At 46.5% G+C, this 16,774-nt stretch overlaps 1 protein-coding gene across 3 annotated transcripts; it reads right to left on the bottom strand.

Annotated features, from left to right (window-relative positions):
- On the bottom strand, window positions 1-11,660 carry SATL1 (spermidine/spermine N1-acetyl transferase like 1). Of its 3 annotated transcripts, XM_053273750.1 has the most exons (6): window positions 11,338-11,660; window positions 9,244-9,295; window positions 6,256-6,336; window positions 4,557-4,658; window positions 2,789-2,829; window positions 1-350 (listed from the first exon to the last, which is right to left on the bottom strand). In XM_053273750.1, the coding sequence occupies exons 1-6, from the start codon at window positions 11,419-11,421 to the stop codon at window positions 180-182; spliced, it is 531 nt and encodes a 176-aa protein (XP_053129725.1). In that variant the 5' UTR covers window positions 11,422-11,660; the 3' UTR covers window positions 1-179. The 3 variants fall into 3 exon arrangements, with proteins under 3 accessions (XP_053129725.1, XP_053129727.1, XP_053129726.1); XM_053273752.1 differs by lacking the exon at window positions 6,256-6,336; XM_053273751.1 differs by lacking the exons at window positions 6,256-6,336; window positions 9,244-9,295; window positions 11,338-11,660 and adding an exon at window positions 5,250-5,524.
- Window positions 11,661-16,774: the final 5,114 nt, after the last annotated feature.

Raw genomic sequence — 16,774 nt, 5'->3', positions numbered from 1 at the left:
TATCAAAATAATGCCAGTCATAGAACAGGCAAACTTCTTTTAATTTTTGTTGCTGTTCCTACCCTGGTTTAGATTCACAGCTTTTAACTTGAAGAGGTTTCAGAGAGAGAGGGAGGTTCTGCAAGCTGGGTGACTTTCTTGCACCCAAACCCTGGAGCAATAACACGGGGCACTTCTTTTCATTCCCCCATGGCCATTCTGAGGAGGTTCTCTTTGTCAAATCTGAAGAGATGCCAGCCCTCTTCAGTGGAGAGGTCTGAAGCTCCACGCCTCATGTAGTACTCAATAGAAGGCTTGTTCCAAACCACCACAAGGAAATGCATGCAGCCACAGTTGGTATCGAGCGCTATCTGTTTCAAAGAGAAAACCCACAGTTGCATTTTGGAGCATATCACCTAAAATGCCAGTAGTTTGCATGTGCAGTTGTACCACTGATGAGAATACTCCTATGTCGGCGATCGTCACTATTTTTCAAGATGGGGGCCACTAGGGCAACAAACCTTCAATGTAAGAGCCTTTCCCACGGTGCTGAGCTCAGCAAAGTACTGCTCTTTTCTCAGTGCTGAGAGAGCCCTTTAAGACGGATGGAGCCCTCTCAAGAGCTCTACAGGGAAAGGGCTGTGAAGGGCTACTTCCCAGCACTTTTGTGCATGCCTTCCAAGACGGTGCAGGGGCTCAAGAAGGCTCCATCTTCCTTAAAAGAGCCCCACTGTCACCGGGCAAAATGTCGCACTGCACGGTGGGGATGGTCATCTTCCATGGAGCCACATGGTGCCAAGGGGACTGTGCGGAGTATTCATTTTTGGCCAAAGCTCTGCAAAGGCCCAATAAGCAATTTGGGAGCTGCACTTAGGGTTCATGGGGGCCATCTCAGCCTGAAAATGAAGAACACTGCCCTCTGTGGCATTTAGAAGGCTCGCATACCTGGAACTGAACACCTCTCACTTATTTCTGCTGCATGAAGGATGCATTAAACGGAACAGCAAAACTTGGAATTAAAAAATTCACAACCAGTGTGGATTTTTTTCAGACTACTGTTGCGATCGCATCAGAAGAACAGCCCTGCTAGATCAGGCTCAAAGCCTATCTGGTCCAGCGCCCTGTTTCTCACAGTTGCCCACCAGATGCCTCTGGGAAGCCCACAAGCAAGAGGTGAGGGCATGCCCCCTCTCATGCTGTTGCTCCCCTGCAACTGGTATCTAGAGGCATCTTGCCTCTGAGGCTGGAGGTGACCTATAGGCATCAGACTAGTAGCCATTGATAGTCCTGTTCCCCATGGCTTTTTCAAAGCCCCCTTTTAAGCTAGCCAAGCTAGTGGCCATGACCACCATGGATGTACATGAATCTCGGTTTGTGCAGCAGTTCGAACCAGTTCATGGTTCCTCAAACCAGTTAATTCCAGTTTAGCCCAACCATGAACTGGTTTGGCAGTTTGGGAGTGGCAACAGGGAGGTGGCAAGCAGCACCTCTAAAAGTGACTACAGCAGGTCCTAACCTATGTGACTGCTGCTCCATTCAGCTTCCTGAGGTGGCGGCAGTCCCCCCAACCGCGGGGGTGGTGCAGGCACACACACCACCTCGGTGCATGCTTGGAAACAATTTGCGTGGTCAGCAACACCAGGCAGACCATGCAAATGGCTTCCACACATGCGCCGAGGGCATGTGCATACCTGTGCCACCTTGGCGGTTGCGGGGAGGTGCCGCTATGACAGGAAGCTGCATGGAGTGGTAGTCGTGTAGGTAAGGACCTGCTGTACTTGCTTTTAAAGGTACAACTACTCTTGAACTGCTGAACCAGTTTGGCCCAACCACGAATTGGAACAATTCATGGAACCACGAACCCATTCAGATTTGAACTGCTGCACAGACCAAGGTTCGTGCACGTCCCTAATCGCATCCCATGGCAGAGAATTCCACAGGCTGTTCGTACATGTGTGGGAATATAAAATTTGCCTCTAGAATTTTGAATATAATGGGTACAACTAAAAACTACTCACTGAGTCTTAGGAGCTTTGAAAGAGTCTGATGATTATTTCCTACAAAATGCCACATATGAAAACTAAGGAAATACAAACCCTCGGCTGCTGCACTATGAATTAGCCCTGCGATCAGGACCATAAAAGCACTCTGTCAGCTAAAAGGTTGTGTAGAAATTATTAATGAAGTAATTTAGTGACTGCTTAATGGCTTATAAGGAAGCCCCTGCTCCCAATGGTACCAAAACCCTCTATTTTCTCTAAGAGGGGTTTTGACATGGATTTTCACATGGGAACACTGTCAAACAAATTACTTCCCACATGAACACTGAGAGATGATACATTCTTGGGAAAGACACAGCAGATAAGTTGGTCTTCTCCTTTTGCAGTTGGGGAGCAGAAGGAGTATGGCTTGAAGTTGGAACCCCAGTTTCTGACTTAACGTGTTCGGATTAACAGCAAATGAGATGGTGTGAAACTCGTTGTGGCCTGTTCTCTTTCCTTTGAGTTAGAACTCTTTACATCTAGCTTTGTATGTGCAAGGAAATAGTGTTTTTTTTAATAGGGAGAAACATTCAACTATGCAAGACCCTCCTGGCTACCTGCAGTCCAAATTGGTACAGTCCATGATCAGTGTTGCCATCTCATCTGCCATGTGTACGAACTGCCCATTGGCTTCCAATGAATTTGGTGTTCTGGCAGTTTGGTAACTGCCAGAGACTGACTAACCAGATGAAAATCTAGACTACAAAATTACATTGAAGGTTCATTGTATTTTTTTTTTACAGGTACTGCATTAAATGAATACACACCTGGCTTAATTTTTTCAAGAGTTCTGTTCCAATGCCCCAACCTGTCAAAACACAGTGTGAAAAATATCGGTTTTCAGTATGAAAAATATCCCTTTTCAGCACGTGCCAATTACTTCAGTTTATGCATTTGAAAATACGTTGTCTATAAAATATGTTCCTTCGCAGTGTTCCATTAACAAAATGAGATTTTATAAGTAGAAATACAGGTACTTGCACACGCATTACAAACTCTGAGTAATCAAAAATAAACCCATAGAATGATGATTAATACATTTTCTAAACAGTAATATAGAACTGCCGGGGCATATTGCAGCATCTGAAAATATTCAAACCCGCATGTTAATATAGACACAGATACAAACAGCCAAAGGAAGCACACCCTTTAAGAAAGTAAAAATAATCTGGAGGTAGTATGCATAGAAGTGGCCATGCAAAATAGTCATTTGTATTGATTTTACCATTCTCTTCCTTACCCAAAATAAAGATCCTTCCTTGTTAGTAGAAATATATGCTTTCTCATCCTTTGCGAGCCATCTAAATGACTTGACTAGCAAGTCAGAGGTTGCCGGTTCGAATCCCCACTGGTATGTTTCCCAGACTACAGGAAACACCTATATTGGGCAGCAGCAATATAGGAAGATGCTGAAAGGCATCATCTCATACTGTGCGGGAGAAGGTAATGGTAAACCCCTCCTGTATTCTACCAAAGACAACCACATGGCTCTGTGGTCACCAGGAGTTGACACCAACTCGATGGCACACTTTACCTTTTACACTGATCCCCACCCCCAAAGGATCTTGGGATTCCCTGCTGCAGAAATTTTCTAACTGGCTAATTCAAGGAATTACTTGGTTTTACTTTTGTTCAGAATGGAGCTGTGAGCAAGTAGTTTACCTCTGTGGTGGTGTTAAGAATATATACTGGTGGACATCGTCACACATGGTCCTGACAACCATGGTTTTGCATATCCATGGTTGGGCAATGGAGACCCAATTTTGATATACAGGGTATTTTAAAGGGTTAAAAATGTGTATCTGTGGTTCCTAGGTGGCTGGAAATGACCTCCAAGGTAATTTCCAGCCATCATTTTGCTTAGCAGAGCCATTTTGTGGCTCTTCCTTGAGGAAATTTTTTTTGTCCATGATTTTTTATGTGGGAAATGGTGGAATGGGGGCATTGCTAGACAGCCGGAGACCCACAGAGCATGGCACTTTGTTTCTCTTAGGTTTTATCCAGTTTTTAAGCCTCCAGAAACGTAACCCCTGGTTCCCATTGCCTTAATGCCTTGTTATCCGTGGTTCTGTTACTCATGGTTGTAGCCAAGAACGAAACCCCTGTGGATAACAAGGTCCACCTGTATACACTACTTTTCAGCAAAGAATTTCTCAAAGCGCTTTGCATGGGGGGGAAGAGTAAGATGATTCCCTGTCTAAAAAGGGCTCACAATAAAATAAAGTTAGACACTGGCAACAACCACTGGAAAGCTGCTGCGCTTATCTATAATATAAAGCTGGTGGGCCTTACTGACTTAGTGACATGAAACTCCCAGACCAAACCACAAAAGATAGAAATATGCAGTTTTCACAGGTAGGTCCAGGACCTCATCCAGACTATTGGCGGAGGGGGGGTGCCAAACCCCCAGAAAATGCAGGGAAACTCTCCCATTGGACAGCATGGATTATGAGACCCCACAGAGCTAGGGAAAGACTAGAATCACAGCGATAAGTTGTTAATATGCTTGCAAACTGCAAGCCATTTTAGTCATACCTCTATAATCGTCCATAACATAGAAGTCTTCTAGGTAAAGCAACTTGCCAATCCATGGGTCATATGTATAGTAGTACATAGCAAAGCCTACGATCTTGGGCTCTGTGGAGGAATAAATCATCTATGTAAGGAAGCACACCACCAAAGTAAAATATGTGTATGTACAAACCAGGTTACTCATAGCCAAAGACACCACAATCTAATTAAATGTAAAAAGGAAGAGGAAAGATTGTGTTGTTGAGTCAGTGTCGACTTCTGGTGACCACAGAGTTATGTGGTTTTCTTGGTAGAATACAGGATGGATTTGCCATTGCCTTTCTCCCGCGCAGTATGAGATGATGCCTTTGCTGTTACTAGGCACAGTCTGGGAAGCACACTGGCAGGGATTTGAACTAACAGCTTCTTGCTCCCTAGGCAAGCTGCTTCCCCGCTGCGCAAGCAAGCCAGTATCCAAATGTATACCTAAATTAAAAAATAGGACGTAACATCTATATAATTAATTCTCTTAGCTGGTGCGTGTTCTGGATTTGGTGGCAGAACTCCTGCGACACATTGCGAGAGTTTCTGGGCCCAGCGAGAGTTGAGGGGAAAGAAAAAATGGCAGCGGTGGGGGCAGGCCACAAAATGGCCAGAGGAGGTAGCCTCTGCTGGCTGCTGGGAGGTGGAGGCGGCAGCGGAACAGCCTGGCCTGACCTGTCCAGGCCGTCCCAGGTATGGAAGAGGCGGCGGCGGCCCAACCTGGCTGGAGGTGGCAGGGCGGCCTGGCCTGGCCTGGCCTGGCCTGGCCGCCCCAGGTATGAGAGGCGGAGGCAGGACGGCCTGGCCTGGCTGTCCCAGATATGGAAGAGGTGGCGGCCTGGCTGGGCCTGGCCGCCAGAAGCATCGGAGGCCGGGATGAGAGGGAAACTTTTCAGCCCGCTGCCACCCCTGTAAGATGGACCTGGCTGTGGCGGGAGGGGGAGGGGGCAAGAGAGAGGGGGGGCAGGAGGGAGGGGGCAAAGAGTGGGGCCGGAGGGAGGGGAAGGGGGCAAGAGAGAGGGGGGCAGGAGGGAGGGGGAGGGGGCAAGAGCGAGAGGGGCAGGAGGGAGGAGGAGGGGGCAAGAGAGAGTGGGGCAGGAGGGAGGGGGAGGGGGCGAGAGAGAGTGAGTCCAACTCACTAGTCCAACACACCTTTTATTTAATAAACTTACTTAATTTGTTGCAGAGAAGGAATTGCTGACAGGGGAATTTGGTGAAGGGGGGTTTCCAGCCCACTACAACTGTCAAAATATTATATTTCATTCATTCATTCATTCATTCATTCATTCATTCAGTTTCTATACCCCTCTTCCAAATATGGCTCAGGGCGGTTTACACAGATAAATAATACATAATAATGGATCCCTGTCCCCAAAGGGCTCACAATCTAAAAAGAAACATAAGACAGACACCAGCAACAGCCACTGGAAGTACTGTGCTGGGGTGGATAGGGCCAGTTGCTCTCCCCCTGTGAAATAAAGAGAATCGCCACATTAAAAAGGTGTCTCTCTGCCCAGTTATCAGGGGTCCGCTGCTAACTTACTAACTTCTGCTGCTAAAATACACGCTCCACTGTATATCTGTTCAATATAACTTAGTCTTTCTCCCCCTGCCACCCCCCCAAAAAAACCTTGATTGCAACAGCTGGAAACATATGACTTTCCCCCTCCCTGAAGCTTACCTTCTTGTTTCTCTCCGTCCACCACCTCAGCTACTAAGCACTGAAAGTAAGGTTGTGATCCAAAACCGTCTCGAACTAAATCTAAAATGTTAAGGGTATTGAATAAAGGGTAAAGTATACTCCCCAAAAAAGGAACAAACAACATTGTGATAATGTTGCCACCAAACCCCCCACAAAACTGAATTTAGCGGTTCTGCCATAGTACGAAGATAGAACGGCCTGCGTTTCACCAGAATCGTCTTGCTGGGCTCTGCCTGAGCACTCTACAATCCGTGGAGGAGAGCTGGTCTTGCGGGAGCAAGCATGACTTGTCCCCTTTGCTAAGCAGGGTCCACCCTGGTTGCATTTGAATGGGAGACAACATGCATGAGCAGGGGTGTAGCTATAATTGAGTGGATGGGTTCAAATAACCCAGAGCGTTCCTCTTCTGAGGGCCCCCCAACTCCACCCCTCCCTATTTTCTTCTTTATCTCTCTCACTCCGGGGAGAGGGGCAAACCCAGGCCCCCTCTCCTCTAGCTATGTCCCTATGCATGGGCACTGTAAGCTATTCCCCTTAGGGCATGAGGCCACTCTGGGAAGAGAAGATTCCAAGTTCCCTCCCTGGCATCTCCTGATAGGACAAGATTTTTTAAAATATATATATACAGGACAAGATTTTTTTATTGAACCAACAAAATACCAAAGCATACAGTACGTTGGGCTGAGAGAGACTCCTGCCTGCAACCTTGGAGAAGCCGCTGCCAGTCTGTGAAAACAACTGAGCTAGATGGACCAATGGTCTGACTCAGTATATAGCAGCTCTCTATGTTCCTATGACTGCACAAGTACCACCGTTTTGGAGGCCTGTATAGTGATTATTCAGGCCTCTTCTTAAGCCCATGTGCACGCCTGATTCAGAGATAGGCTGTGCAGCAGCAGCAACAGCACACTTGGATAAAGTGTTTGAATGCTCACACACCAGGAGGAGTCGCTGTCCACAGAAAACGAGCAGAGCATGTCCACAGAAAACGAGCATGTCCAACACAGCATCCTTTCAGTGGCTGCTGACTTTTTAGGCTATGAGGACAGGGATCTATATTCCTTTTCTATGTAAACCTCTTTGAGAACTTTTTGGTTGAAAAGCAGTACTGTCTATAAATAGCAGCAGCAAAGGAGGCTAGACCCTTCCCTGCTGACATCTCCTTTTATATGATTAGAGTTCATATAAGGGAGAGAACTTCAGCATGGACTGTCGTTCGGTGGTAGAGCATGTGGTTTGCATGCACAAGGATGTTGCGTCCATTTGTTGGATATGCCGTTGCCACACATAGTATAGAATACAATATGGAAAGAGATATAACACCATTCTGTAGTGGACAGATAATTCTGCTGCCTTTATACTCATTATCATTTGGATACCAGTGATGATTAATTTTTACATATAGTTTTATGTTTATAGTCTTAACTTTTAGCTTCTTCTACTCACTATACTATGTTTTATGTAATTTTATAGAGACCCCTTATTACTTTGTAGGAGCAGATTGTCTTAACTCCTTTTTGTTTATTTTGCTGTTACACTAGTCAAAGACTGAAAGAAAGACTAAGCTATGCATGCAGAAGTTCCCGGGTTTATTCTATCTATCTATCTATCTATCTATCTAAAGAGCCCCTGGTGGCGCAGTGGTAAAACTGCCGCCCTGTAACCAGAAGGTTACAAGTTCGATCCTGACCAGGGGCTCAAGGTTGACTCAGCCTTCCATCCTTCCGAGGTCGGTAAAATGAGTACCCAGAATGTTGGGGGCAATATGCTAAATCATTGTAAACCGCTTAGAGAGCTCCGGCTATAGAGCGGTATATAAATGTAAGTGCTATTGCTATTGCTATTGCTATTGCTATCTATCTATCTATCTATCTATCAAATTTGTACACAGCCCCAAACTCTCATCTCTGGTCGGTTAACAACAGCATAAAACAAGTTAAAAACATATACAAAAACTTAAAACAATTTAACTATTTAAAAATAAACCAGAGATTAAAACCTAAAAAATTTAAAAAGCTGAGAAAGCTTGGGTGAAAAGATGGGTTTTCAGGGTTGTTGTTTTTTAATTGCCAGAGATGGTTTTCAGGGTTGTTGTTTTTTAATTGCCAGAGATTTTAAGAGCCAGAGGATCGAATCTCAGCAGGGAGCGCATCCACAATCTCGGGGCAGCAACCGAGAAGGCCCATCTCTGTGTAGCCACCAAAGGAGTTGGCGGTAACAGGAGAAGGACTTCCTCAGATGACCTCAATTGGTGGTGGGCCTCGTAGTGAAGAAGACGCTCTCTTAAATATCCAGGGCCTAAGCCATTTAGGGCTTTATAAGTTAACCGGGATAGCTCTCTGGCAGCATCTCCAGGTCGGGCTGGGAAAAGACTCCTTCCTGTTCCTGATACTTGGCAGAGCTGCTGCCAGTCAGTGGAAGACGATCCTAAGCAAGATGAACTAATGGTCTGATTCGGGATAAGGCAGCTTCGTTTGTGTACCTATGGACCTATTGGCTAGTGCCTGTAACGTTACTGGTGATAAAAGACATCTGGTAGGCCACTGTGTGAAACAGGATGCTGGACTAGATAGGTCTTGGGCCTGGTCCAGCAGGGCTGTTTGGTGGCCCGATCCAGCAGGACACACACCATTTTGTAGAGGATTTGGCCATAGCTCAGTGGTAGAGCATCTGTTTTGCATGCAGAAGGTCCCAGGTTCAGTCACTGGCAGCATCTCCAGGTAGGGCTGGGAGAGACTCCTGCCTGAAACCTCTGAGAGCCCCTGCCAGTCAGAGTAAACAATTCTGACCTAGATGGACCAAGGGTCTGAGTAGAGGGCAGCTTCCTGTCTTGACCTACCTTTAAGGGTAGGGAAAACCTGAGACCCTCTGCCCCTATAGATCCCTGAGCTCCATAGAGACAGAGTGGTTTAAAAATCTAACAACATTCCAATATCCTAATCATAACATTCTAGTGATCAACTTTACCTTCTTCAGTTAGCTGTACTGCATCGGGCATGTTTTCATAAGCAGCGAGTTCCTGTCAAGGGAAGAAACTAGGTTTTAGCGATGAGCGGGGAGTTTCCCAAAAGCACTGGAAGAGATGCATTCCAGAGTGTAAATGAAGGTCAGCTTCTGAAGGTATGAGTGAGGGGAGAATCGCTCCTTTAAATGTTGCATTAAAGCGGCATAATGGGATAGAGGGGCACATCTTGCCCTGGCAGGGAAGCTAAGAGAAGGACACGAGCTGATCCCTATAGACTTTCACCGCCCATGGGCACAAGTAAGCAGGAGGTGAAACGGGAGATGGGCTCACTGCAAAGGTGATGATGCTTGAACGCTTTCCTAGGAAACTGCAGCTACTCCTGGGAAAGGTAAGGCAGTCTGGGGATGGAACCATAGCTCAGAGCATCTGCTTTGCATGCAGAAGGTCCCCGGTTCGTAGGAACACAGGAAGCTGCCGTATAGAGTCAGACCTTTGGTCTATCTAGCTCAGTATTGTCTTCACAGACTGGCAGCGGCTTCTCCAAGGTTACAGACAGGAATCTCTCTCAGCGACATCTTGGAGATGCCAGGGAGGGAACTTGGAACTTTCTGCTCTTCCCAGAGTGGCTCCATCCCTTGAGGGGAATATCTTACACTGCTCACATCTGGTCACATGTTCAATCCCTGGTAAGGCTGGGAAAGATGACTGCCCGAAACCCTGAGGAACAGAGGCATAATTAGGGGAGAGGGGGCCCATGTTCACCCCTCTCCCCCGCGGTCCCTCAGAGTGAGGGGGATATTGAAGAAAATAGGGAGGGGTGGAGCTGGGGGCACTCAGGAGCTGGGTACACGGGGCCTTTGAACCCATCCACTCAATTATAGCTACACAATTATACAATTGTATAAATTAAATATAAATTAAATTAAAGCAGCTGAGGAGCTGCTGCCAGTCAGTAGAGACAATATAGAGCTACAAGGCAGTTTTCAATGTTCCTATGACTACTCGTAAGAAAGGAGAAGTAAAACAGACAAGTACTTGTAAGGAAAAAGAAACATAAAGTGGTTGCAGGCTGGGAGTATAAAAGGCAAATGAGGAGAAAGGCCAAAGAGGAACTTCCTGCAATTCTCCCCTGAACTGAAGGGAGAGTCGAGGTCGAGTTGATGATCAAGGATAAAGTGTGCTTGTCCATCTTCATCCCTCCCACTGAGGCCACTGACATTTCCAGATGGAGAAATATTCTGTGTGCAAATGGCAGTTCTTTATCAAAACTCTGTCCACATTACGTAGCTCCTTCAACAGGCTGTGGCTGGCGTCCTTCCTCCACGCACCGCTTCACAGCGCCACCTTCTGGCCATTAGCATGTGATGATGAAAACCGTGTCTTTTGAGTCTGCTTTAAAAGTAGCTTAATTCTCATCAGGGATTTCCCACAAAAAAGCCAGCAGGTGGTGCTGTGTAATAGCGCATTAGCAATGTAAACAGCTCCTCGCAGGAGCTACATAATGAGAGTGGATCAGCACATAAGTTCTCATAGAAGAGTTGACAAACACAAAGAACTTCTGTTTTCAAGCTGGATATTTCTCTGTCTGGCCAGCAGGGGGCACTGAGAAACAGCACATGGAGGGAGTAAGCAAAGAATCCTTCATGGCAGTCGGAAGGTGAGCCAGTAGTGGCTAACCCAGGGGGCGTAACTATAATAGGGCAAGGGGAGACAGTTGTCTGGGGGCCCACTGCCTGGGGAGCCCCCCCGAGACAAGTCACATGACTGACTCCCCCAGCCGCGCACCCGCCCAGGCTTCCTTCAGTTGTATTCATCCTCCGAAACTGATGTGAGTGTTAAGACCTGGAGCTACCAGGTTTCACTCTGCTTTTTGTTACCACTATTCAGCCTCATTTAAGATTTCTTTACTTCATGAGCTGAGCTTCAGTGAGCGTGGGGGCAATCTTGCCTCTGGGCCCACTCCAACCTTGCTACGCCCCTGGGCCATCCCTACTCCAAGTGTACCACCCAGTCCGGTGGTGCTCATCTGCTGGCCCAGTGCCGGATGGACCCATCCCGCCCGCCACTCCCTCGCCAGTCTCCCCTTTCCCTCTTACTTTAATGAGTCGCAGGATTTCTGGGCAGTCCTGCGGCTCTGCTGGGCGGACCCGGAAGCGGCTCAAGGTGTCAGAATGCGCCATAACGAGAGTGCAAAGCAGCAAGTGGGCTGGTGGCTTCCCACCCGGGAGCGTGAGTGCTGCTGGGCCTCTGATTGGGGGCCTTCTTCATTCACCATCTCCAAGGGCGGCGGTCAGACAAGGCAAGGAAGAGAAAAAAAGCTCCGCCCGTTTCCCTGCCCGTCCCGTTTGTCCTTCCCCTTTACAAAGATGGAGATTTGGCCCTGACACCCTATGGCTGGCCAGTTTCCATCCCACCTGGCTACCCCCTGTGGGTGGCTGAGCCAGCAGGGCACTGACCATCTGCAGAGTCACAATGCTCGCAGCATCACAATTCCCCACTCACGCTCTCCTAATCTCATCCCCCGTGAGAAATGGCTTAGCATGGAAGAAGGGAAAGTGTCCTACTCAGGGACAAGGGGGGATTTGCTCTCTGATCCCCAGAAGCATCTGCTGTCCTTGTTGTGACCCTAACCCAGAAGAAAGACTTGGTCTCCATGAGCCAGCTGAGGGGGTCGCATAGGTGCTCTTACCTCTGGACTCCCTGGCCGAAGTCCAGGGCCTCCTGGTGGCCACTGTTCCCTCTAACAGGGATTTCCAGACGTTGTTCACTACAGCTCCCAGTAGCCCCAGTTGCAATGGCCTTTGGCTAGGGATTATGGGAGTTGTAGTCAACAAAATCAGGAAATGGCTCTTGGGCGCTGTGGGTCTTGGGCGTTGTGGGTCTTGGGCGTTGTGGTTGCCACACTGCCGGCCTGTGCTGCGCCGGGCGGCCAAGCGTGACCGTGACCTGCTCCGGGTGGCCGAATGTGAGCTCCACTTTAGGGACAGAGGGGGCAGTGGGGGAAGAAAGATGTGGGATGGGAATGCGCGAAGCTGTGTGTTGAAATGTTTCTGCGAATGCATACTTGCATAAGCAGACCTGCTTTATATTCTGACATTCTTGTAAGTTGTGCAGTTTGTGCCCTCAGGAACTTGCGTGTTAAAAATATTGTGTGTGTCACAGTGTGTTTACTTGCAGGGGGCAGGGGGCTCCAAAGGCTTTAGATCCAGACTGACAAATTATCTAAGTGCACCTCTGGGTGGTCAGAACCATCTTGAGGGATGGATTAAACATCTTAAAATGGACCTTTTTGAGCCGGCTTTTTAATGCTCCATTTTGGGGTTGTATCTGGTAGGTTTGTTAGCTTTTTATAATTTTCAGTCTTTAGCTTTTAAAATAACCTTTAATTTGAACCTAATAATGATTGTGGTTTTTAATCTAACAACTTGTTTTTGTTTAATTTAGTTAATTTTATTACCTTTATTGTATCTGGTGTCTATCTTATTATTGTGAGTCGCCCTGAGCAGTAGTGCACTGGAGGGTTGGGGTATAAATATATTAATTAATTAATTAATTAATTAATTAATTAATTAATGCTCATTGTGATATTTGACACAGCCTATACCCCTAGAGATGGGAAAGAAGTGATCACATTGTAAGACTTCCAGCTTCCAGGGTGTTCTCATGCTTTCACTGTCCTGACCATCAAGCTTGCAGTGGCTGCATTTGGAATGGTGTTTTAAAAGCTTTTTAAAGTTTCAAAAAAGCAAAACTACTTTCAAATGTTGCCACTGTTGTCAGAGGAACAGAAATGAACATTGGCAGAAATGTCCTCCAAAGATGACTCCAGAGAGTATAGCCACTGGTTCATTATTGCTCTAACCCTGACCCTAACCGTTTCCTCCATGCAAAAATGGCTGCGATTCTACTCTAATCGTTTGTGGGTAGGGATAACAAAGGGGTGATCACACAGAGAAAGCTCAAAGTGCAACAGTGATGCCACAGATTTTCCATCTCTAGAGGGGCAGGTGTTGCCAAAATCACCATGATAATTCATCCTCTGAGATGGTAAAGGTAAAGGTGTGCCATTGAGTCATTGTCGACTCATGGTGCCCACAGAGCCCTGTGGTTGTCTTTGGTAGAATACAGGAGGGGTTGACCATTGCCTCCTCCCGTGCAGTATGAGATGATGCCTTTCAGCACCTCCCTATATCGCTGCTGCCCGATATAGGAATTTCCCATCGTCTGGGAAACACACTAGCAGGGATTTGAACCAGCCACCTCTAACTTGCTAGTCAAGGTACTGATGGCCAAAATTTGTGGGTCTGGCTCATGGATTGATGGGATTGTGGGAAGCTGGGTAGGAAGAAATGGTGTAGCACTGGAATTCTTGATCCTAAAGAAAGCTAAAGGTGAGTGGAATCAAACATGTTTGCAGATTTGATGCGAATAACTGTGGGCTTCTTGGGAGGATAGGTTTACTTTCCCTGCTTACAGAGTTTACTGCAGTAAGGGTTTTGTGTAACATTCTGAGTAATTTCCCATGTACAGACACACTTAGCATCAAAGTGTAGGTACCCACCTGCATAGGACATGGGTTCAAGCAAGCATGGGAATGCCCTTCTTCTCCAAAAGAAATCCAAATTAATAAATAACATTTATTATTGTTTAATTGGAATGGTTCCAATAAAAAGCTTTGTCATGGACAGACTGAAGAAAGAAAATTCTGTTCTTCCTTAATTTCGGATGAGCCCCAGTCTGCTCTTTCTCCTCAGTAGATTCAAGATGCGGTTGTTCAGCTGAGTTTTCAAAGCATCCATAGAAAGCAGTCTTTATTTATACCAAGTCAGACCACTGGTCCATCTAGCTCAAGACTGTCTACCCTGACTGGCAGCGGCTCTCTGAGGTTTCAAGCAGGAGTCTCTCCCAGCCCTACCTGGGGCATTTCTAGGGGCTTTTATTGTTGGAAGTTAAAGGACTTTGCGCTGTCTCTTTGCCTCAGACAGTGGAGGACAGACTAGTAAGTCAGAGGGCTAGAGGGACAAGACATTTGTCATCACTTCTCCACTGCTCTGATGCTATCCCTTTGAAATGTAGATTGCTACTCTTAGGGATTCAACTTCCTCCTTCCTCTCTCTCTTCTTACCTGCCTTCTACCTTGCAACATGGCAAGCCTCTCTCCCTGCACCATATGTGCAGAGAGGATGCAGAATCCATCTGCATCCAGCTAGATAGATAGATTAGAGATCCTAACTCCTCACTTTCCTATCTAGAATGGAGTTCCTTAATAAATGCCTTTTATATTGATTTGAAACTATGAATTGGCTCCAAGTTACTTTACTCTCAGCACACACACATGCTTAACTAATCTGCTGTGTTGTGCCTCTGTGCACTCTGCTATAATGAGAAAGGGATTATCTCACCACATAGAATTTCCAACATTTATTTCACTTCTCCTCCGGAATGGAAGGTGTGTGTTCAAATATTGGCCACACTTACCCGGAAGGCCCTACGAGCTATCAGGGAGCACTTCACACACAATTTGGGTTTTTCACTGAGCATTAGAGCATAGCCTGATTTATGTCCGGGGTAAAAAAAAAAATGATTTTTGCATTGGTTTTGGGGGGCAAATGCAAACTCATAGTAAAACCTTGTGGTAAAGCCTAGTGTCTGGAAATGCTCCTGGAGAGGCTGCCAGAGATTAGACGTGGGATGTTCTGCATGCAAAGCAGATGCTCTGCCACTGAGCTGTGGCCACATGCCCCTTTTTTCAAACATAACATGTTTTTAAGATTTTACAGTGGAGCTGATGACCTGGGATAATTTTGCTGATGTGACTGTTTCCTAAACCATCCGTTTGTTTGTTTCCTCAAAGTAAAAGCGTAAAGGTCAGGAAAAGGCAACAAGGATGTTACTTCCTGCTGAGCATTCCAGGGCTAAAAATGGTATTTGATAAACGCCAGGGCTGCAGACTTGGAATCAGCAGTCAACAATTTGCTTAATGGGTGGGAGCCACTTTTATGGGGCAGGGGCAAACTTTAAGTGGTCAGGCTGAGCCTTAAGGACACACTTGTTTATTTTTCTGAAACTACCTCGGTTCTTGTGTGTTACTGTTGCAAAGGAGGAAATGGAAAGGAGAATATATTATGAATTTACTGGTTGGTCATTGGCTGGTTGGCCATTCTTTTATAAGTTCATCACTCATAATGATTGTGAGTGGCTTCCATTGTGGAGGAGGAGACTGCTGGGGAAATGTGAGAAAGTAACATACTTCCTGGAATCCCACCTCCTGGGAGAGACTGATGGGAATTTTCAAAATATCTTCTTGGTGGGCCGAGAGTGCAGCAGATATCTTAAGTCAGCTCTGACTCACAACAAGATAACAAAACCATCTAGCTGAGATGAGAGTTGTTGGCAGGAAGAGCCAAAGTTTTTTCCACCCTGGAGATTTATTTTCTCGATAGAATTATGAGTGTCCCATTGACGATATGCAACTATTAAATTCAATTCAATATCTTGATTATGGTCAGCATCCAGTCACTATTAAATATATAACCTCTGATCCTGGATACATTCACTCATGGCAGACATGAACTTTAAATTACTTTAAAGCATCACTTGATTTGATGCTTCCATGTCCAAATAATTGGACTGAATTAAATCTGTGCGATAGCCATGTTCTTTTAGGAACATAGGAAGCTGCCTCAAACTGAGTCAGACCACTAGTCATCCATCTAGTTCAGAACTGGCTTCACTGACTGGCAGTGGCTCTCCAAGATTCCAGGTGGGAGACTTTCCCAGCCCTACCTGGAAATGCTGCCAGGGAGTCACCCGGCACCTTCTGCATGCAAAGCAGATGCTCCTCCAGTGAGCTATGGCTCCATCCCCCTCAGGAGAATATCTTAGAGCACTTACTCTGTAGTCACCCATCCAAAGGTAAACCTAAAGGCAGACCCTGCTTAGCAAAGAGGCCAATCCATGCTCCCTATCACAAGACCAGCTCTCCGCCCTTTACCTCACTCAGCATCCTGCTGACATAATGCTGCACCTTACAAAATCCAGTCATAAACCTGTGTTTCTTGGTCTTTACTCTGTAGCAATGTCCTGCCATGAGGCCTGCTTACGGAACCCAGAGTGGAGATTTCAAAATGTTCACAAGTGAAAAAGAAAGAAAGAATGTTGCCATTGTGTGGCTCCTTGATCCTTTGTTAAGACCAGTTAACTGATGGAGCCTAAACTCTTTCCCAACACTGCTATATTGCCAAGAACCACCAGTTTGGTGAAAGAGTGGGGAACCCCCCCCTTTTTTTGGAATAACAAATTATAACACCAATAGACTGTTCTCACAAGCAGCCAAGACAAGGCAAAGGGCAGCTAAGCCCAGGATTGGCTGCCCATGAGAACTGGCAGGAGTCGAATGGCTCCTGCTTGCACCGTGGCACCCTACCCACCTATGGAGTCCACTAGTTAGCCGAGGTTAAAGGCACAAGCGTGCCCTTAACTCGAGCTAACTGCTCATGTGCAAGCACCTGCTGGGAGCAGCCGGAGCTGGCA

Source organism: Hemicordylus capensis, chromosome 11, assembly GCF_027244095.1.
Source record: "Hemicordylus capensis ecotype Gifberg chromosome 11, rHemCap1.1.pri, whole genome shotgun sequence".
In the NCBI taxonomy this organism is placed as follows: domain Eukaryota; kingdom Metazoa; phylum Chordata; class Lepidosauria; order Squamata; family Cordylidae; genus Hemicordylus; species Hemicordylus capensis.
This window is presented reverse-complemented; position numbering and strand designations above follow the sequence as displayed.

What these genes read in the sequence shown, in the direction of transcription:
- SATL1 (XM_053273750.1), bottom strand. Translation starts at nt 11,421, where the DNA reads ATGGCGCATTCTGACACCTTGAGCCGCTTCCGGGTCCGCCCAGCAGAG. An exon ending in GGACGGAGAGAAACAAGAAG is followed by an intron (nt 4,659 to 6,255) that starts GTAAGCTTCAGG and finishes ATTCCTCCACAG; the next exon opens with AGCCCAAGATCGTAGGCTTT. An exon ending in TGTTATGGACGATTATAGAG is followed by an intron (nt 2,830 to 4,556) that starts GTATGACTAAAA and finishes GTGTTTTGACAG; the next exon opens with GTTGGGGCATTGGAACAGAA.